We start from the raw sequence: 22,311 nt of genomic DNA, 5'->3' as shown, positions 1-22,311 counted from the left end.
GTTGCAGGGCCTGGGTGAGTCTGGCACATGGTAGGCACTTAGTGTTGAATTTGAAGGTGTTTTCCAGAGGGTGATTCAGGAGGTCACGTTGGCTTCGTATATTTGATTTAACTCTATGAGTGGCCTCATGATGTGATAGATAAAAGCCCAGCTCTAGGGCCAGGCTGCCAAGTTTGTATGTAGGCTCCCAAGTTTGGAGCTGTGGGACCTTATGCAAGTTATCCAAACTCTCTGACCTCGCTCTCCTCATCTGTAAACTAGAGGTGGTGAGAGTGCTTATCTCCGAGGGTTGCTGGTTGTTGGTTTAGTCGCTAAGTCGTGTCCAACTCTTGTGACCCCATGAACTGTAGCCCACCAGGCTCCTCTGTCCATAGGATTTTCCAGGCAAGAATACTAGAGCAGGTTTCCATTTCCTTTTCCAGGGGATCATCCCAACCCTGGAATCAAACCTGAGTCTCCTGCACTGCAGGCAGATTGTTTACCAGCTGAACTACCAGGGAAGCCCCAGGGTTGCTGGGAGGATTAAATGAGTTAACTCTTGGAAACCACTTAAAAACTATGCTTGGCACACACCAACTAAGTATGCAGTAAAAGTCCATATTTTCTTTGGGAGAGTTTGTATACATTTTGAATGTTTGGTAGAACTCAGAACTTATCTTTGCATCCTTAAAACATATAGTTCAGTTTGCCTTGTTTTTGATGTCTGTGTGAATGAAATCATACAATATGTGTTCTTTGCATCCTGTTTTTTTTCCTCACTAACCCTTGTGGGATTTATTTGTGTTGTTACATGATGCTTTAGTTCATTCATTCTCATTGTCCTACGTCAGTACTTATACAACTCTATTATATGATACAAGCTGTTTTTTGAGATTTGCTTCTTAATATTTACTTTCTATTGAATTAATTATTGCCTGAATATATCACAATTCATGAATCCATTTTCCTGCTGATGGATATTTATTTGTTTTCAATTTGGGGCAACTATGAACAGTGAACATTCTAACAATCTAGTATACATAAATTTAGTTTCTTTAGGATATATACACAGAAGTAAATTTGTTAGGTTGTTAATTGTGCTTACCATGAAACTCATTCAGTTCAGTTCAGTTCAGTCGCTCAGTCGTGTCCGACTCTCCGCGACCCCATGAATCACAGCACGCCAGGCCTCCCTGTCCATCACCAATTCCCGGAGTTCACTCAAACTCATGTCCATCGAGTCGGTGATGCCATCCAGCCATCTCATTCTCTGTCGTCCCCGTCTCCTCCCACCCCCAATCCCTCCCAGCATCAGACTCTTTTCCTGTGAGTCAACTCGTCGCATGAGGTGGCCAAAGTATTGAAGTTTCAGCTTTTGCATCAGTCTCTCCAATGAACACTCAGGACTGATCTCCTTTAGAATGGACTGGTTGGATCTCCTTGCAGTCCAAGGGACTCTCAAGAGTCTTCTCCAACACCACAGTTCAAAAGCATCAATTCTTCAGCAGTCAGTTTTCTTCACAGTCCAACTCTCACATCCACACATGACCACTGGAAAAACCATAACCTTGACTAGACGGACCTTTGTTGTCAAAGTAATGTCTCTGCTTTTTAATATACTACCTAAGTAAGTAAGTAAGTAAGTGAAGTCGCTCAGTCGTGTCCGACTTTTTGCGATCCCATGGACTGTAGCCTACCAGTCTCCTCCATCGTGGGATTCTCCAGGCAGGAGTACTGGAGTGGGTTGCCATTAGGTTGGTCATAATTTTCCTTCCAAGGAGTAAGTGTCTTTTAATTTCATGGCTTCAAATCAGCATCTGCAGTGATTTTGGAGCCCAAAAAAACAAAGTCTGACACTGTTTCCCCATCTATTTCCCATGAAGTGATGGGACCAGATGCCATGATCTTTCTTTTCTAAATGTTGAGCTTCGAGCCAACCTTTTCACTCTCCTCTTTCACTTTCATCAAGAGCCTTTTTAATTCCTCTTCACTCTCTGCCATAAGGGTGGTGTCATCTGCATATCTGAAGTTATTGATATTTCTCCCTGCAATCTTGATTCCAGCTTGTGCTTCTTCCAGCCCAGCGTTCCTCATGATGTACTCTGCATAGAAGTTAATTAAGCAGGGTGACAATGTAAAACCTTGACATACTCCTTTTCCTTTTGGAACCAGTCTGTTGGTCCATGTCCAGTTCTAACTATTGCTTCCTGACCTGCATACAGGTTTCTCAAGAGGCAGGTCAGGTGGTCTGGTATTCCCATCTCTTTCAGAATGTTCCACAGTTTATTGTGATCCACACAGTCAAAGGCTTTGGCATAGTCAATGAAGCAGAAATAGATGTTTTTCTGGAACTCTCTTGCTTTCTCCATGATCCAGCGGATGTTGGCAATTTGAACTCTGGTGCCTCTGCCTTTTCTAAAACCTGCTTGAACATCTGGGAGTTCACGGTTCACATATTGCTGAAGCCTGGCTTGGAGAATTTTGAGCATGACTTTACAAGCGTGTGAGATGAGTGCAATTGTGCGGTAGTTTGAGCATTCTTTGGCATTGCCTTTCCTCGGGATTGGAATGAAGACTGACCTTTTCCAGTCCTGTGGCCACCGCTGAGTTTTCCAAGTTTGCTGGCATATTGAGTGCAGCACTTTCACAGCATCATCTTTCAGGATTTGAAATAGCTGAACTGGAATTCCATCACCTCCACTAGCTTTGTTCGTAGTGATGCTTTCTAAGGCCCACTTGACTTAACATTCCAAGATGTCTGGCTCTAGGTGAGTGATCACACCATTGTGATTATTTTGGTCGTGAAGATCTTTTTTGTACAGTTGTTCTGTGTATTCTTGCCACCTCTTCTTAATATCATCTGCTTCTGTTAGGTCCAAAATACCAAATGCCCTCCTGGTGTATGAGCATTCTCATTTCTCCATATTCTTGTCTATACCCACTATTCTTGAATATCCTCCCTTTGGTAATATAGTGGCTGTATAGGCAAGTATTCTTTTAATCAATAAATACCTTTTTTTCTTTTTCACATGTACTAAGTAAAGGTATAGACACTGAGAATGCAGTGAGACCTTTGCCTTTCTGGAAGTTTGAGCATGAATGATAGACATAACAAAATGAATAATGAGTTTTGTAATTATGACTGCAAAATTCTGTAAAGGAGGACAGAGTATTTTGTAAGCTTATGATACAGGAACCAACAACAGGTCATCACATCTCTTCATTTAGCCAGGTAACCTTCCCCAGATTGTACACCTGGTCTAATCCTTTTGGTTATCTTTGAAATGAACACAGTTACTAAATCTGTCTTGTGATTCTCTGCATGGATTTTAAGAAAGGCTCAGATAATAGGCTCAGTCACATTTGTAATTTCTTTTTTTGTCTAAGAACAGGTCAGTTGATCCCAACAAATACAAAGGTTGTACCCCCTGACAACTGTTTTGCAGAAGCTGTCACTGAGCTTGTTAGTTCGTGGAGGGTTACTGTGGATCAGAAGCCTGTGCCCAAAGATTCCTCCAAAACTTTTGGATCATACCATAGTGTTTGTTTCAGTGGGATTCCAACCATTCCAACCATTTATACTTCATTTGCAGAAAACAGTGAAACTGTGTCTTTGTGGAGGATGGTGCACTTTGATAAACCTGGATATTTTTCCCCCCACCACAATTTTATTTTTTTAATTTATTTTTTAAATGGAGGATAATTGCTTTACAGTGTTGATTTCTGCCCTACAACAACGTGAATCAGTCATAATTATATATATCTCCCCTCCTTCTTGAGCCTCTCTTCCCTCTCCCATCCCACCCCTCTACATCATAGAGTGCCAGACTGGGCTTCCTGTGTTATATAGCAGTGATTAGATTTGTGGCAGGAGTTTTTTTTTTTTTTTTTTTACCCCTCTGGGGTTACTTGGATAATCACCTCCATTTTCTTAGAGACTTTAACTGGTTGGGATCCTACGAGTCACCTAATCCTTTCTCGCTCTGTGCCCAAGTCCCTCCAGTGACGTCCTAACCAGTTGGTCACCAGCATCTGCTGGATTCTGTCCAGCGATAGGGAACCCAATCTCCCCAGGCGATGCCTTCCATTTTTAGAAAGCTCTTTATTATTAGAAAGCCTTCTACTTTCTAAGAAAATACATAGTCTGTAGGCTTTTTCATTGTTGTTATCGTAGAATGTTGAGAACTTAGTGTAAAAGAAGACCTTAAGTTAAACTTTTCCTTCACAGGATGAGAAATACAGGGCCCCATTTGAGTACTGTCCTCTGCCCAGGGCAAGCAGCCTTTTCAGAGTGTTTCCAGCAGAATTGCCAAGGCCATTAGTGAGTGCTCACAGTGGGATTAAACTGCACTGGATCTGGAGCAGCAAATTGGCCCCTGGGGGAGCCTCGCTGTTTGGGCAGCCTCAGCTGGTAGTTTCTCCAATTGTGCAAAAACCTTTTGTGCCAGTCTTCATGCTTTCAGACAACAATGATTTTTGTCTTTTTCTGGGTCTCACCCTTGTAAATGTTGCCTGGGATTGCAGTGCAAATGTCAAGGGAATGGTTTATGGAGAACAGCCGGTTTTCATTCTGCACTAGAATTGGGGAGACAATTTTAAGGGGCTCATCCTGTGCTGAATTTTCCAGATGACCTTGACCAAGGTACTTTAGAACTGAGGCATGGGATTTTCCAGTCTAGCCCCAGCGCTCCCTTGGTTGTCCTCTGCTTGGATCACAAGATTTGCTGTACCAGTTGGAGCTTAATTTTGTTGTTGTTGTTAATTTTCCCCCCTTTCTGTTTAATCTGAGTTTTTGCTTTGCAAATTTGTGGTTTTCATAGCTTCTCAGTGGCTTTAACACATTTATATCTGTTGCTAGAGCCAAAAGTTTGTCTGAAGAGCTGCTTTATTAAGTACCAATTGTAGGCTCCTTTTTGCTTTGTTTGCCAAGGTTAAAATTGATTCAGTAGAGGTTCTGAGCCCTGTACAGAGGAGTAATGGTGGATGGGCACGTGGTTGCTGAGTAATGGTTCTGAGTTCCTGGGATTCAGGTGGGCTGTCATTGCCACTTTTCTTGAGTCCACCTTCTTGGCATCGCCTCTAAGCCAGTTTTCAGTTTCTGGCTGAACAGCATGGAGCTGCCACCTGGTCACCTTTATTGCTAAGCCTAGCAAAGCCTGCTGGGAATTTAGAAGCACATTTGAATAGGATTTTAATTACTCAGGAACTTAGCAAAGCTCCTGATTTTTTATGTATGCCCTGTATATTAATTTGTTCTATTAATTTGTAATTGAAAAGAAGAGCAAGTAGGATCTCTTCTACTCTTTTGAAATTAGTTTCTGAGGAAGTCCATGCCCAGAATCAGGAGGGAAGAAAGGAGAATAAGATGTAGCCTGTACCTGCTGAGAGTATTGGAGTCTTGGCGATATATATGTTTCCTTGGAGACAAGCTGTGTTTTCACTTAGACCAGAATGAGATTCTTCTGTGTGGGAAGAAAATGGTTTTATTTTCTGGCAGTTTCCTGGGAAGAGAGAAAAGGCGGGGGGGAATTGCTTGATCACTCACTGCTTTTGACTGTGTCAGTCTGAGACAGGGAGAGAGAAAAATCCACATGGAAGAGTTAGTGCCATGTTTTGATGTCCCTGGTGTGGCTGACCCACCTGAGCAGTGCTTGCTCACTCTTAATTCTGGAAGCAGTTTGCACTGGGAATTGAAAAAGTCACAATAACTTTCTCCAGTCCTTTAATTAGATTTGTACCTTTCTTCCCTCTCCCTAGAATAATTAAGTAGAGGGAAAGATTTGCATCTAAAGGGAGACAGTGTTTCTTTGTTTTTATCCCCCTTTAAGTACAAGAACTTTAGTAGAACTATCTAAATTATGTGTGAATTTCAGTTGGCTAGAATCCTTTTATTATCTCTCAAAGAAGGGAAATTTGAGTTTTTAAAAAGTTTTACTGATTAAAAAAATATAATACCCATGAATTATGTTTTTAAAAATCAGGCACAAGAATGTCTAAACAGTAAATCATCCATAATTCTGCCACCCAGATGCCACTGTTGGCATTTAGATATCTTTTCATTTGTTCAGTTTTTTGTTCAGTTATGTATTCATTTATTTAGTGAATATTAATCTATTAAATAATGGAAATTATTTTATGTACTAGAGATATAGCAGTTAAAGCAAACAGAAAAGACAGTCCCTGCTCTTTTATTTACTAACATTTAAAGCTATACTTTTTCTTTTTCACACTGGTTACTTTTTCCTTTTAGCACGCAACCAATGCTGGTTCCGTCTCTCAAATCCTGATATGTTTTCTTTGTCACTAGCTCAAAATATTTTCTAATTTCTCTTGTGTCTTTTTTGCTTTTAATCATGTACTGCTTGGAAGTATGTTGTTTAATTTTCAAATGCTTGGTGTTTTCCCAGGTTTATTAATGTTTTCCAATTTCATTCTGTTTTGGTTTAGGAATATATTCTGTATGATTTTAGTCTTTTAAAATTTGTTGTAACATTTTTTGGATCCTAACACAGTGTCTGTCTTGGTAAATGTACTTGAAAACAGGGTGTCTCAACCTTAGAACTATTAACCATTCGGATCCAATGTTTCTTTGCTGTGGGGTACTGCTCTGAGCATGGTTAGCTGCATCCCTGGCTTCTATCTACTGGATGCCAGTAGCATCCCCAAAGATGTGACAACAAAGATGTCTCTAGACATGGCCAGATATCCCCCGAAAGGCAAAGTTTCCCTTGTTAAGAACCATTGAGTCAAAAATGATTTGTATTTTGTAGTGGTTAGTTATCAGTTCAGTTCGGTCGCTCAGTCGTGTCCAACTCTTTGCGACCCCATGAACTGCAGCACACCAGGCCTCCCTGTCCATCACCAACTCCTGGAGTCCACCCAAACCCATGTCCATTGAGTCAGTGATGCCATCCAACCGTCTCATCCTCTGTTGTCCCCTTCTCCTCCTGCCCTCAGTCTTTCCCAGCATCAGGGTCTTTTCAGATGAGTCAGCTCTTCGCATCAGGTGGCCAGAGTATTGGAGTTTCAGCTTCAGCATTAGTCCTTCCAATGAACACTCAGGACTGATCTCCTTTAGGATGGACTGTTTGGATCTGCTTGCAGTGCAAGGGACTCTCAAGAGTCTTCTCCAACACCACAGTTCAGAAGCATCAGTTCTTTGGTGCTCAGCTTTCTTTCTGGTCCAACTCTCACATCCATACATTACTACTGGAAAAACCATAGCTTTAACTAGACGGACCTTTGTTGGCAAAGTAATATCTCTGCTTTTTAATATTCTGTCTAGGTTGGTCATAACACTCCTTCCAAGGAGTAAGCGTCTTTTAATTTCATGGCTACGATCACCATCTGCAGTGATTTTGGAGCCCCAAAAAATAAAGTCAGCCACTGTTTCCACTGTTTCCCCATCTATCTGCCATGAAGTGGTGGGATCGGATGCCATGATCTTAGTTTTCTGAATGTTGAACTTTAAGCCAACTTTTTCACTCTTTCACTTTCATCAAGAGGCTTTCTTCTTTACTTTCTGCCATAAGGGTAGTGTCATCTGCATATCTGAGGTTATTGATATTTCTCCCAGCAATCTTGATTCCAGCTTGTGCTTCTTCCAGCCCAGCGTTTCTCATGATGTACTCTGCATATAAGTTAAATAAGTAGGGTGACAATATACATCCTTGACGCACTCTTTTTCCTATTTGGAACCAGTCTGTTGGTCCATGTCCAGTTCTAACTGTTGCTTCCTGACCTGCATACAGGTTTCTCAAGAGGCAGGTCAGGTGGTCTGGTATTCCCATCTCTTTCAGAATTTTCCACAGTTTATTGTGATCCACACAGTCAAAGGCTTTCGCAAAGTCAATAAGTCAGAAATAGATGTTTTTCTGGAACTCTCTTGCTTTTTCGATGATCCAGTGGATGTTGGCAGTTTGATCTCTGGTTCCTCTACCTTTTCTAAAACCAGCTTGAACATCTGGAAGTTCACGGTTTAGATATTGCTGAAGCCTGGCTTGGAGAATTTTTAGCATGACTTTACTAGTGTGTGAGACGAGTGCAATTGTGCGGTAGTTTGAGCATTCTTTGGCATTGCCTTTCTTTGGGATTGGAATGAAAACTGACCTTTTCCAGTCCTGAGGCCACTGCTGAGTTTTGCAAATTTGCTGGATATAGTATTCTATAATTATCAGTGGGTCATGATGATTGGTAGAGTTATTCAGATTGTCTGTGTTTTTCTTAACAACGCCCCCACCCACCCTGGTTTTATGTCATTTGTTGAGAAAGGAATGTTAAAATATCTAACCATAATGTGGGATTGTCTTATTCTCCCTCTAATCCTGTCAGTTTTTGCTTCATGAACTTTTTTTACTTTTTAAAAACAACTTTGTTGAGGTGCAGTTTATGTACCATCAAATTTATCTACTCAGTGCAAAAAAAATATTTTTTTTTGTGATTTGCTGGATTGTGCAACTATGACCATAATCCAGTTTTAAAACATTTCCATCATGCCAATAAGATCCTTTGTATTGAGCAGCATCAAGAATGGGAATGTGATATCATCTTGTGGGATTATATCAACTTCTGTCTTTAGATATTTACCTTTTTTGAACATTTCATATAATTAGAATCATACAAATGTGGTCTGTTGTGTCTGATTTCTTTCACTTAACATTTTTGTAGTTAATCTGTGTTATAGTATGTGGTTCATTCTTTTTTTGTCTTGGTGAAGTGTTCCAGCTTCACATATTTTTGAGACTTTGCTACAAGGAAATAGGGCTTCCCTAGTAGCTCAGCTGGTAAAGAACCTGCCTGCAATGCAGGAGACCTTGGTTTGATTCTTGGGTCAGGAAGATCCCCTGGAGAAGGGATAAGCTACTCACTCCAGTATTCTTAGGCTTTCCTGGTGGCTCAGCTGATAAAGAATCCGCAGTGTGAGAGACCTGGGTTTGATCCCTGAGTTGGGAAGATTCCCTAGAGAAGGGAATGGCTACCCACTGCAGTATTCTAGACTGGAGAATTCCAGAAAGTGTATAGTTCTTGGGGTTGCAAAGACTCGGACATGACTGAGCGACTTTCACTTTCACACTTCTACGAAGGACTTCCATATTTTTTATTATGTTTTTCTAGTAAATTGACCCAATTATTAGGAAATAGCTTTTTTACTTATAATTTTGTCTAAAATTTGTTTTCTTGTATTAAATAGCCCACTATATATGCATGTTAACTCTTTACATAGTATATCTTTTCCACCCATTTATTTTTAGCTTATCTATTTCTTTATATTTAAAGTATAGCTCTTGTGGACAGTATAAAACTAGTCTTGCTTTTTAAAAAAAGTCCAACTTAAAACTTTCACTTGAAAAAAGTGTTTAATTATTAACATGGTTAGGTTTGATGCTCCATTTTATTATTTTCTATTTTTCCTCCTGAGCTCTATTCCTTCTTCTCTGATTTTTTTTCTTTCTCCTTTTTGGATTGTTTGTGCATGTATGTATATGTATTATATTTAATAATTCCATTTTAATTTTTCTCTTACTGTATCTTTGGAGAGTATAGTATACTTTTCACAGGCCACTTAAAGTTATTAGGTTGGTGCAAATGTAATTGCAGTTTTGGACCGTGAATTTTAAATCATTATAACCAGGCTCAAACATATCTTTATTAATCAAAATAGGGACCATTACAGTCAACACATTTTTGCCAATGAGAAATAAGTTTGTTTATTCCTTTAACATAAAAATCCATGCTTTGGGATTTGATGAACTCTTGGAAAGCATTTTCTGCCTCCTGCTGGTTGTGGAAGTATCTTCCCTGAAAACGTTGTGGAGATGCTTGAAGAAGTGGTAGTTGATTGGCAAGAAGTCAGGTGAATATGGCAGGTGAGGCAAACCTTTGTAGTCCAATTCATTCAACTTTTGGCGTGTTGGTTGTGCGATGTGCAGCCAGGCATTGTCGTGGAGAGGAATTGGGCCCTTCCTATTGACCAATGCCGGTTGCAAGGTGCTGCAGTTGTCAGTGCATCTCATCAAGCTGCTGAGCATACTTCTCAGATGTAATGGTTTCACTGGGATTCAGAAAGCTGTAGTGGATCAGACAGTCAGCAGACCACCGAACAGTGACCATGACCTTTTTTTGGTGCAAGTTTGACTTTGGGAAGTGCTTTGGAGCTTCTCAGTCCAGCCTCTGAGCTGGTCATCGCCAGTTATTGTATAAAATCCAGTTTTTGTCCAGTGTCACAATCCAATCAAGAAATGGTTCGTTGTAGTTGCATAGAATAAGAAAAGATGACACTTGAAAACGACAATTTTTTTTTGATTTGCAGTCATCTCATGAGGCATTCAGGGCTTCCCTGGTGGCTGAGATGGTAAAGAATCAGCTGCAATGCAGGAGACCCAGGTTTGATTCGTGGGTCAGGAAGATCCCCTGGAGGAGGGAATGGCAACCCACTCCACTATTCTTACCTGGAGAATCCCATGGACAGAGGAGCCTGGCAGGCTACAGTCCATGGGGTCGCAAAGAGTCAGGTATGACTGAGTGACTAACACTTGAAACATTCACTTACCGAGCTTATTCATCTTTCCAATTTGCTTCAAATGCCGAACAACCATAGAATTGATCAACGTTGAGTTCTTTGTCAACTTCTATAATTATAAGAGGATCAGCTTCGATGATGTTTCTCAGTTTGTCATTTTCAACTTCCAATGGCTGGTCACTGCACTGCTTATCTTCAAGGCTCTCGTCTCGTTTGCAAACCTTCTTGAACCACCACTGCACTGTACGTCCGTTAGCTGTTCCTGGACCGAACGTGTTGTTGGAAGTTAATCTCTGCTGCTTTATGACCCATTTTGAACTCAGAAAATAGCTTGAATTTGCTTTTTGTCTACCGTCATTTCCATAGTCTAAAATAAATATAAAATGAACAGTAAGTAATAAATCATTAGCAAAAAACATAAAGTGAGAAATACGTTTTAAAATGATGTATATAACATAACCACATTTATTTAAAATGTATTCCAATATCAGATGGCAAATTTCAACATTGCAAAACTACAGTTACTTTTGCACCAACCTAATACTAATGTTACATGTCGCATAAAACATAGTTAACTCATAACTGTGTAGGTGCCTATTCCTTCCACCCAACCTTCCTTGTCTTTTATGCTGTAATTATATGTATTACATTTACACATATTATAACCCCCACAAGACAAAATCACAATTCCTATTTTCAATGCTTTTCATTTTTTCTTGAGGATCTGGATTTCCATCTGGTAACTTTTCCTTTTGGTTCAAAGAATTTCCTTTAACCTTTCTTGTGGTGCAGTCTGTTAATAATGAATTCTGTTCATTTTTTCATCATCATTCTTGAAAGATGTATTTATCAGATACAGGAATTCTGTTCTGATAATTTTTCTTTAGCACACTAAAGAAGTTCAGTGTCTTCTGGCCCTTGAATTTTTGATGAGAGACCAGCTTCCAGTGAAATCACTCTCTGGTATATGTGTCATTTTTTGAAAAAAAAAATTGTTTATTGTGGGATCTCTGTTCCCCAGCTAGGATTTGAACCCGGGCCACAGTCATGAAAGCCCAGAATTCCAATCATTAGATCACCAGGGAACTCCCTGTAATGTGTGATTTCTCTCTACATGTTTTTAAGATTTGCTTTTTTACCTTTGGCTTTCAACAGTTTGACCTTGGCTGGCCTTCTTTGTATTCATCCTGCTTGATTCTTGTTGAGTATCTTCAATCTATAAATGTATATCTTTCACTGAATTTAGGGAATATTCAACGATTATTTTGCAAATAGTTTTTCTGCTCTATTCTCTCTCCTCCCCTTCTGGGACTCCCGTTAGTTTATGATATTTTATAACAGTTTTATTGAGTATCTGTTAATTTTTATTTCAATCTTTTTTCTTCCTTTATTCTTCTCATTGGATAATCTCCATTGTTCTGTCTTCAAATCCACTGATCTCTCTCCAGATCTCTGTTAAGTCCAGCAGTGTATTAATTTTTTAGTTCTGGAATTTCCATTTGATTCTTTTTTTGTTTGTTTCTGTTTCTCTGCTGTCTCATGTTTTGGTTCACTGTGAATATGTTATATTTCACTTTATTGAAGATAGTTACAATAGTTTCTTTAGAATCATTGTTTGTTACTTCCAACATCTGGGGCATCCCAGGATTGGTCTCAGCTATTTGCTTTTATTTAAGAATATCTCCCATTTTCCTGATTCTTCACATATTGTTAAGTGTGGATCATATCTCGGACACTGAGAATGTTAAGTTTGAGAGTCTCTGGGTTCTGCTGTTTTTCTTCAATGAATTTCTTTAGTTTTAGCAGGTAGTTATGTTGCTGCTGCTGCTGCTAAGTCGCTTCAGTTGTGTCCGACTCTGTGAGACCCCACAGACAGCTGCCCATCAGGCTCTGCCGTCCCTGAAATTCTCCAGGCAAGAACACCGGAGTGGGTTGCCATTGCCCTCTCCGTAGTTATGTTGGTTGGACTCAAACTGCAGACTCTGTTTCTTAGGCAGCAGCTTGACTCTTCGATCAGCCCTCTTGTCTCCAGCTCTGTTGCTGTGAGTGAGTGTACTTTGTGTTAGCGTGGCTCAGGGGTCGTCCAGAGATGTGGGCAGACAGAGTTGGCAATACCTTCTCAGATTTTTTCCCTTCTCAGTGAACATGGTTTCCCAGGTTGGTTTTTCTGACTCTTAAACCAGAAAGGTTGCATTTTCCCCTCATGAATCCCCTGCTAAAGACTGTGAAACCATGAATTCATCCTCTGCAACTCTTCCTCCTCCCAAATGTGGATCGCCCATCTGCCTGTCTTTGTTTCTTCTCCATTGCTTTATCTGAGTTCATAGTTTTCTGGAGGAGTGCTGGAAGACAGGATCTTACTCATTACTGAAGCCAGTCTTTCAAACTTTCATTTTAGTAAGGGGGAAACTGACAATAAATGAATAAAAATAAAAAGTATATACAGACATACCTTGGAGGTATTGTGAGTTTGGTTCCAGACCACTGCAATAAAGTGAATATTACAAAGAGGCAAGTCACACAAATTTTTTGGTTTCCCGGTGCATGTGAAAGTTATTTTTACACTACATTTTAGTCTTTTTAAGTGTACAATAGCATTGCATTTAAAAAATGTATATACCTTAATTAAAAATACTTAAATCTAAAAAATGATAATCATCATTTGAACCTTCAGTAAGCCATAATAGTAACATCAAAGATCACTGATTACAGATCACCATAAGACATAATAATAATGAAAAAATTTTAAATGTTGCAAAATTTACCAAAATGTGACACAGAGACATGAAGTGAGCAAATGCTGTTACCGATAGACTTGCTTGACACACAGTTGCCACAAATCTTCAAATTATAAAAAACACACTATCTGCCAAGTGCAATGAAAGGACAAATGCCGGTCATGTTAAGTAGTTCTGTTGGTTATTTGTTGCTTTGTTACAGACTTCCCCAAAACTCTGAGGCTTAAATCAACTCTGATTTTTTTTCACTGTAATTCTGCAGCCTTGGGTTGGTGGGGAGTTGCCTGATCCAGCTGGCTTTGCCCAAACCTGTGCATCTCTGTCTCAGCTGTCTCACACATGTATCCACAGGCTGGTGGGGGTTGAGCTCTAGTCTGGGCTTGGCCAGGACACCTTAGTGAGAACCACTGTCCTCTGTGGGCTCTCATCTTCTTCAGGGGAGCGGTCACTGGGCCAGCCTGGGTTACCTTTCTCATGGTGATGGCGGAAGTGCAGGAGGGGAGTCCCGTATTTCATGTAATATTATGCTCACAACATAGTAACCCATTCCCAACTATTTGACAATTTTAGGCCGTTTAAAATATTTTGCCTCTCCTGGATTTGTTGAGTACTGACATCTTAAAGCACTTTACGTGTATTAGTTTATTTCATTCTCATAACAACCTTATGAAATAGATACTCTTACTGCTCCCACTTTACAGATGAGAAAACCGAGGTACAGAGTAGCCTAAAGTCATCCACTGTAAGTAGCAGAGACAGGATATGGAGCTGGGCAACTGCCAGTACCCATTCTTCGGTGTGCTAATAAAAGTATGATGGATTGTGTCCACATCTCTGAATGCTGGAGTACTGGCTCCTAGGATAGTTGTCACATTTATAGGCGTATTATTTTAGTTTGCTGCCAGGTGGCTGGGCATCTTAAAGTTTCTGCTGGGCTAGTTTGTCCCTCCTACTCCAAGATGGTGAAATGCTAGGCTAACTGGTGAGCTTCGTTAAATGCAGACCCAGCTATGCAGGCTGAGGAGCAGTCGGGACTGATGATCAACTCAGCCAGCACAGGAGACATAAGAGATATGGGTTCAGTCCCTGGGTCGGGAAGATCCTCTGGAGGAAGGCATGGCAACCCACTCCAGTATTCTCGCCTGGAAAATCCCACGGATAGAGAAGCCTGGCAGGTTACAGTCCATGGGATCACAAAGAGTCAGACATGACTGAAGTGACTTAGCAAGCAAAGCAGCCCAACCCCACGCTCCAGTTCTGGGTGGTACCCCAGACAGCAGTGGGCGTTCTGCAGGATGGCACTTGCTGGGCCAGAGGACAGCTGTGTGTGCAGGTAGGGTGACCCTACAGCCCATAGCACTTTCAGCTCCCCTGCCCCACATGCAGTTTAAATGACGAGGCACCAGAGGAAGGGAGTGATTTCAGGGCACTGGCAGGAAGTGCAGACAGCTTAATGGAAAGCAGTAATCTGAACAGTAGGTTTATAAGGCTCCTGTCATTTTTCTATTTCCATTGTTAACCATTCTGCCAGGCTGAGCTGTAAGGATACCTGTCTGATACTTCTTGCTTTGAAACAGTGGGGGAAAAATGAAAGGATAGGAAGAGAAATCTGGTTGAGTTATAATTGTGAAAAGCCTGAGTCAAAGCTGGGATACAGGTAAGGTTAAACTAAGAATTTAGAGTTTTCTCTTGTTTGGGGTTGTTTTCAAGGTTAACCGGTTGCCAGTGAATATACGAAGTCACACCTGCCTTTTACTGCAGTTATGGGTTTTGGTTCCCTGTAAGTATTCAAAATTATACTTGCTTGTCTATTATGTACTTTATACCTAATACTTTTTCCTTTTTTTGCTTCAGGTTAGCAGCAAAGATGAAGATTTTCTTGACCTTTCTGTTGATGTGGAGCAGAACACATCTATTACCCACTGTCTAAGGTAACCTCATGAATTCTGATTGTGGTCTGAATTTTTGATGAGGCTAATAAGTCATGGGGGAAAATTTCCTGTATTTCTTCAGGAGATAATCTTCCTTTCTGTTAAACCAATGTAATCCTATTATTTTCTATTTCTTCTTTCCCGAGAGAGATTAGAAATAAGTATATGTTGTCTAGAGGAGAGTCCTGCTGAGGAGCGAGGGGATCAAGTGGAAGTCATTAGTCATTAAGTTTAAAAATAAGGTTTTAATCTTTAATACAGATGTGTGCTTTGGGCCCTCATCTGCCTCTCCACACACACAGACACACCCAGTTACAATCACTCAATTAAGTTGAAAAATGCTACGGATGCCTACCATTCCTTTCTTTTTCTAAGCTAATCTAGTCTTTGATTTTAAAAATTATGTACTTTTGAACTGAGAACCGATGAGGGCATTGCCTTTTCCTCTGTTTCGCAGCATTGTGTAGAGCTCATTCATGGAAGAAGGCTTCCTCCTAATTAGGGTTGAGGGGAGGTAAGGTTCCCTGAGTGGAAGAGTAACACACGCCCAGGGTTCCTGCAGATACAGTGTTTTGACTTGTGTGTGAAAACGTGCTCAGAGTTAATTTGTTGTTGTACAGTTGCTAAGTTGTGTCTGATTCTTTGTGACCCCATAGACTGTAGCACGTCTGGCTTCCCTGTCCTTCAGCTATCTCTCATAGTTTGTTCAAATTATGTCCTTGAGTCGGTGATGCTGTATAATCATCTCATCCTCTGTTGCGCCCTTCTCCTGCCCTCAATCTTTGCCAGCATCAGGGTCTTATTTTCCAGTGAGTTGACTCTTTGCATCAGGTGGCCAGAGTATTAGAGCTTCAGCATCAGTCCTTCCTATGAGTATCCATGGTTGATTTCCTTTAGGATTGACTGGTTTGATCTCCTTTCAGTCCAAAGGACTCTCAAGCATCTTCCCAACACCACAGTTGATGCTGAAAGCATCAATTCTTCGGCACTCAGCCTTCTTTATGGTCCAACTCTTATCGTATATGGCTACTGGAAAAACCATAGCTTTGACTACGCAGCCCTTTGTTGGCAAAGTGATGCCTCTGCTTTTTAATACTCTGTGGAGACACAATTCACTGTCCTGTTCTCACTGCTTTCTCCTTTTAACTTATAATTAGCCCAGCTCATCTGTACACTGGAGGTCAAGGGTCAGCGTCAGATATGTATCTCATGGTGCTTACAGTCTAGTGGAAATCCACGGACAGGAATTGGTGCTTTGAAGGACATTAAACATATGTAAAGAGTGCCTGGTAGTGGGGGTGCCAGGGCAGACCAGGCAGTCTGGGTGGCCTTTCCCATTTCTTAGAATGCCTCATCAGCTCAAGGCACTGTTGGTTTTTATTTATTTATTTTAAAGAAGTTTATTTAAGTATAGTTGATTTACAGGGTAGTGGTAATCTCTGCTGTACCGCAGGGTGATTCAGTTATACATATATATGCATTCTTTTTTGGTTTGTCACAGGATATTGAATATAGTTCCCTGTGCTGTATAGTAGGAACTTGTTGTTCATCCATTCTATATATAATGGTTTGCATCTGCTAACCCCAAACTCCCAATCCTCCACCCGCTGTCCACACCCCCCAGCAACCACAAGCCTGTTATTCTCTGTGTCTGTGAGTCTGTTTCATAGATAAGTTCATTTGTGTCACATTTTGGATTCCACACATAAGTGATACCATATGGTATTTGTCTTTCAAGCCCTGTTGATCTTTATCAGTGGGCATTGTGTGACAGAATTGTTCTATCAGGAGTTCAGGTTACTCAGAACTCTTTAGATTAAAGGAACTTGCTGTGGCCATCAACTGTTAGAATTTTTCATGGCAGAGGCACCAATTCCAACCTGGCAGAATGTCCCGGTTCATCTGGGTGTCATGTATTGTGTGAGCGGGGACTGGTTACTCTCTTATTCCCAGGAGGCTGAGCCTTCCCCTGTCCCCACCAAGTTACCTCAGCACCTCCTGCTGCTCTGGCATTTCATCCCTTGTCTCCAGATGCCGTGGGTCCAGATGTCCAGGACACATTTATGGTCTCTGTTTGCAAAGCGTTTTGCAGGCCAGGATAGCTTTTTTTTTCTTTGTTCTGCTTGGTTCTGTTTTTGGCATGGGCTCTTAATATTCCTGTGAAAAGAAGCCAGTTTTGATTTCCTCAGGGTTTTGTGATCACAAGGAGTTGAAAAAGCTATAAAGTTATGCCAGAGCTGGTCATAGGTGAGGAAACAGAAGAAAGGGTATTACCTGCCCATTCTCCTTGGAGAAGGGGAGCTAGGATGCTGACTGCTTCGCCTCCCATCTAAGAAATTCCTGGGCTGTTCAGGAGGGCAGATGGCAGTGGCTGTAGCTTTGAGACCAGCTAAGAATTTCAACCACTGGGGAGCCTTCTTATAGATAAATGTAACCCAGAACTAAGTCCCCCCACTTTTTTTTTTCTGGAGGAAATATATACATTGGCAATGCATACCTGATGAAGGTAGGCTCGAGACATTTGGAGGCCTTAAAGCTGGGATGGGTAGGTACAGAATAGCTTCAGAATACATTTTAAACAACATCAGATTCTCATCTGATTGTCCAGGCTGATATTCCTGAAGGGCCTGCCCCTCCCCCTTAGTACATCATCCTGAAAATAGACGTTGGCTGACGTGCCTGGATCTGCCTTCATGGATGCCTAAGAGCTCGCCTCCCCAGCAGAGAGAAGCCTGCCAGGTGTTGCTCTTCACTACTGAGAGTTCTGGGGTGGGGGTGCAGCTTTCCAGCCTCTCCCAGAGGAACAAAGTGCAGGAGAGAGTTCCAGGGAATAAATGATGCCAGCTGATCCATTAGCTTTTTCTATTTGAGACAAAAGAGAAGAAATGATTATGATCTTTTTTGGCCCCTTTCATGGCTTAATGTGGTTTGCGTTCTTGAGGCTTTGTTTTTCCAACTAGAATTATGAGTTTTCTTCTTTAACATCATGCCTGCAGATCTCTTCTGGTGTGATATCCTTATCATTTATTTTGATATTGAGAAAAGTTAAAAATCAAGCTAAAATTGTAGGATTTAAATGTTAAGATCTCTGCCACCTTCTTCCAGAAGGGCTTTAGGTGATCAATTACAACGTGTTTTCAATGAACTTTTGTCCCAGAGAAATGATGATATAAATAGTGGTTAATTCGGGAAACAGGTTTAGAGAAGCTATTAAAGCCGTATTGTAGCTGAGCTGTACTTCTAATATTTAACATCTCAGCACTGTGTCTCAGGCAGGCGGAGTGAGCCATCTGCATCATAGGAGGATACTGAGAAATTTCTTTTTCTTTTGAAAAGTTCAGGGATGGCCTCAGGCAAAAACTTAAAATACGTGTTTCTCTTCCCCCCCTGTCCTTTTGGGTGTTTTTTGTCTTTCACTTCAGGGCCTTAGTCCCTCCCTGTGGCTCCTGCACAGAAATGTACCTTTCTCGTCAAAGTGCTCCATGCCCTGACACCACTCTCTGCTTCCTCTGTCCTCCTCTCATTAAAAATGCCCATTCTCCCAGGGCCAGGGAGGTCAGCCTTTTTTAGTTCTCCCAAAGCTCTATTTTAAAATTGCTCTTCCTTTTTAAAAAAATGTCTTTTCATTTTGGAAACTTCTCTGTGCCAAGTTTATATGGAACTCTATCACAAATCTATTGCCATATGCTTATCCGTCAGTTTCTCTGTTTATCTGGCTTGTGTCTTAGTTTTGGCTATTTCTCATATATAGTATTTACTAATATCTGACACGTCTTTCTTTTTTTTTAACCTTCTTTAACACTTGAGTCAGTAGTTCTCAAACTTTGGTGCATATCAGAATCATCTGGGGAAGTTGGTAAAAATGGAGGCATAGGTGATAATTAACTTCTGTGAGCCTGGGCATCTACTATTCCTTAATTTTCCAGATGGTTTTTGATACTGCCAGAGTTTGAGAACTGCTGCCCTAGATCTTTGCTACTCGAACAGAGGTCTGAAGGCTAGTGCCTTTGACATTACCTGGGTCATTATTAGGGCAGAATCTCTCGTCTCCTTCAAGAATGAGTGCACAAGTCAATGCCTGCACTTGGACAAGATTTCCAGGTGACTCCCATACATGTTCATATTTGCAAAGCACTGGGGACAGTGGCTCTCAGCCCACAGAGCATATTGGACCCACCTAGGGAGTTTTAAGAACTATGGTGCCTCTGGTTCTTGGAGACATTCTCATGTAACTTGGCTTGGGACACAGTGATGGGGGATTGAGATTGTTTTGAAAGCTCCCCTGGTGATTCTGATGAGCAGCCGAGTGAACCGCTGATGTAGATTCTAGGACGAAGCTTCCTAGCTTATATGCCATGGAAGATGGGTTACAGGTGTGTGTAGATCCCCTCAACTACCAGGCAGAGCCTGGAGCTGCCAGCAAAGCAGCTGTGTCAGTGTACCCCAGCTCCTTTCTACGTGGCACTATTTTGTTTTGTTTTTGTTTTGCCATTATTTTTTAAATGTGCATCATAACATGAAATTATCGAGAAGCCTCCCTAGCTTGAGATTTTTTTTTTTTTACTTTACAATATTGTGTTGGCTTTGCCATACATTGACATGGATCCGCCATGGGTGTACATGTGTTCCCCATCCTGAACACCCCTTCCTCTTCCCTCCCCTTCCCATCCCTCTGTGTCTTACCAGTGCACCAGCCCCGAGCACCCTGTATCATGCATCGAACCTGGACTGGTGATTCGTTTCACATGTGATAATTTACATGTTTCAGTGCCATTCTCCCATATTATCCTGCCCTCGCCCTCTCCCACAGAGTCCAAAAGACTGTTCTATACATCTGTGTCTCTTTTGCTGTCTTGCATACAGGGTTATCGTTACCATCTTTCTAAATTCCACGCATATGTGTTAGTGTACTATATTGGTGTTTTTCTTTCTGGCTTACTTCACTCTGTATAATAGGCTGCAGTTTCATCCACCTCATTAGAACTGATTCAGATGCGTTCTTTTTAATGGCTGAATAATATTCCATTGTGTATATATACCACAGCTTTCTTATCCATTTGTCTGCTCATGGACATCTAGGTTGCTTCCATGTCCTGGCTATTATAAAGAGTGCTATGATGAACATTGGGGTACACATGTCTCTTTCAATTCTGGTTTCCTTGGTGTGTATGCCCAGCAGTGGGATTGCAGGGTCGTATGGCAGTTCTATTTCCAGTTTTTTAAGGGATCTCCACACTGTTCTCCACAGTGGTTGTACTAGTTTGCATTCCCACCAACTATTTCTTGTAGACTTTTGGAAAGCAGCCATTCTGACTGGTGTGAAATGGTACCTCATTGTGGTTTTGATTTGCATTTCTCTGATTATGAGTGATGTTGAGCATCTTTTCATGTGTTTGTTAGCCATCTTTATGTCTTCTTTGGAGAAATGTCTGTTTAGTTCTTTGGCCCAGTTTTTGATTGGGTTGTTTATTTTTCTGGAATTGAGCTGCAGAAGTTACTTGTATATTTTTTAGATTAATTCTTTGTCTATTGCTTCATTTGCTATTATTTTCTCCTATTCTGAAGGCTGTCTTTTCACCTTGCTTATAGTTTCCTTTGCTGTGCAGAAACTTTTAATTTTAATTAGGTCCCATTTGTTTATTTTTGCTTTTGTTTCCAATATTCTGGGAGGTGGGTCATAAAGGATCCTGCCGTGGTTTATGTCAGAGAGTGTTTTGCCTATGTTTTCCTCTAGGAGTTTCATAGTTTCTGGTCTTATGTTTAGATCTTTAATCCATTTTGAGTTTATTTTTGTGTATTGTGTTAGAAAGTGTTCTAGTTTCATTCTTTTACAAGTGGTTGACCAGTTTTCCCAGCATCACTTGTTAAAGAGATTGTCTTTTCTCCATTGTATATTCTTGCCTCCTTTGTCAAAGATAAGGTTTCCATAGGTGTATGGATTTATCTCTGGGCTTTCTATTTTGTTCCACTGATCTATATTTCTGTCTTTGTGCCAGTACCATACTGTCTTCATGACTATGGCTTTGTAGTAGAGACTGAAGTCAGGCAGGTTGATTCTTCCAGTTCCATTCTTCTTTCTCAAGATTGCTTTGGCTATTCGAGGTTTTTTGTGTTTCCATACAAATTATGAAATTATTTGTTCAAGTTCTCTGAAAAATACCGTTGGTAGCCTGAATCTGTAAATTGCTTTGGGTAGTATACTCATTTTCACTATATTGATTCTTCCAATCCATGAACACGATATATTTCTTCATCTATCTGTGTCCTCTTTGATTACTTTCACCAGTGTTTTATAGTTTTCTATATACAGGTCTTTTGTTTCTTTAGATAGATATATTCCTAAGTATTTTATTCTTTTCGTTGCAATGTGAATGGAATTGTTTCCTTAATTTCTCTTTCTATTTTCTCATTATTAGTGTATAGGAATGCAAGGGATTTCTCTGTGTTAATTTTATATCCTGCAACTTTACTATATTCATTGATTAGCTCTAGTAATCTTCTGGTAGAGTCTTTAGGGTTTTCTATGTAGAGGATCATGTCATCCACAGTGAGAGTTTTACTTCTTCTTTTCCAGTCTGGATTTCTTTTATTTCTTTTTCTTCTCTGATTGCTATAGCCAAAACTTCCAGAACTATGTTGAATGGTAGTGGTGAGAGTGGGCACCCTTGTCTTGTTTCTGAGTTTATGGGAAATGCTTTCAGTTTTTCACCATTGAGGATAATGTTTGCTGAAGGTTTGTCATATATAGCTTTTGTTATGTTGAGGTATGTTCCTTCTATTCCTGCTTTCTGGAGGGTTTTTTTTTTTTATCATAAATGGATGTTGAATTTTGTCAAAGGCTTTCTCTGCATCTATTGAGATAATCATATGGTTTTTATTTTTCAATTTGTTAATGTGATGTATTGCATTCATTGATTTGCGGATATTGAAGAATCCTTGCATCCCTGGGATAAAGCCCATATGGCCATGATGTATGATCTTTTTAATATGTTGTTGGATTCTGTTTGCTAGAATTTTGTTAAGGATTTTTGCATCTATGTTCATCAGTGATATTGGCCTGTAGTTTTCTTTTATTTGTGGCATCTTTGTCAGGTTTTGGTATTAGGGTGATGGTGGCCTTATAGAATGAGTTTGGAAGTTTACC

General features: G+C 40.5%; 1 protein-coding gene across 1 annotated transcript in view; it reads left to right on the top strand.

The window, feature by feature from the left end:
• The window catches only part of USP46 (ubiquitin specific peptidase 46), a 77,380-nt gene that overhangs the window by 33,279 nt on the left and 21,790 nt on the right, over positions 1–22,311 (top strand). Inside the window, exon 5 of the mRNA XM_055434429.2 lies at positions 15,091–15,167. Coding sequence (XP_055290404.1) covers positions 15,091–15,167 — 77 coding nt within the window. The remainder of the gene's footprint in view (positions 1–15,090; positions 15,168–22,311) is intronic.

This window comes from Moschus berezovskii, chromosome 5 (genome assembly GCF_049115385.1).
Source record: "Moschus berezovskii isolate FMDL1 chromosome 5, NW_MosBer_1.0, whole genome shotgun sequence".
Classification (NCBI taxonomy): Eukaryota; Metazoa; Chordata; class Mammalia; order Artiodactyla; family Moschidae; genus Moschus; species Moschus berezovskii.
The sequence above is the reverse complement of the archived record's forward strand: the minus strand, read 5'-3'. Positions and strand labels throughout refer to the sequence as shown.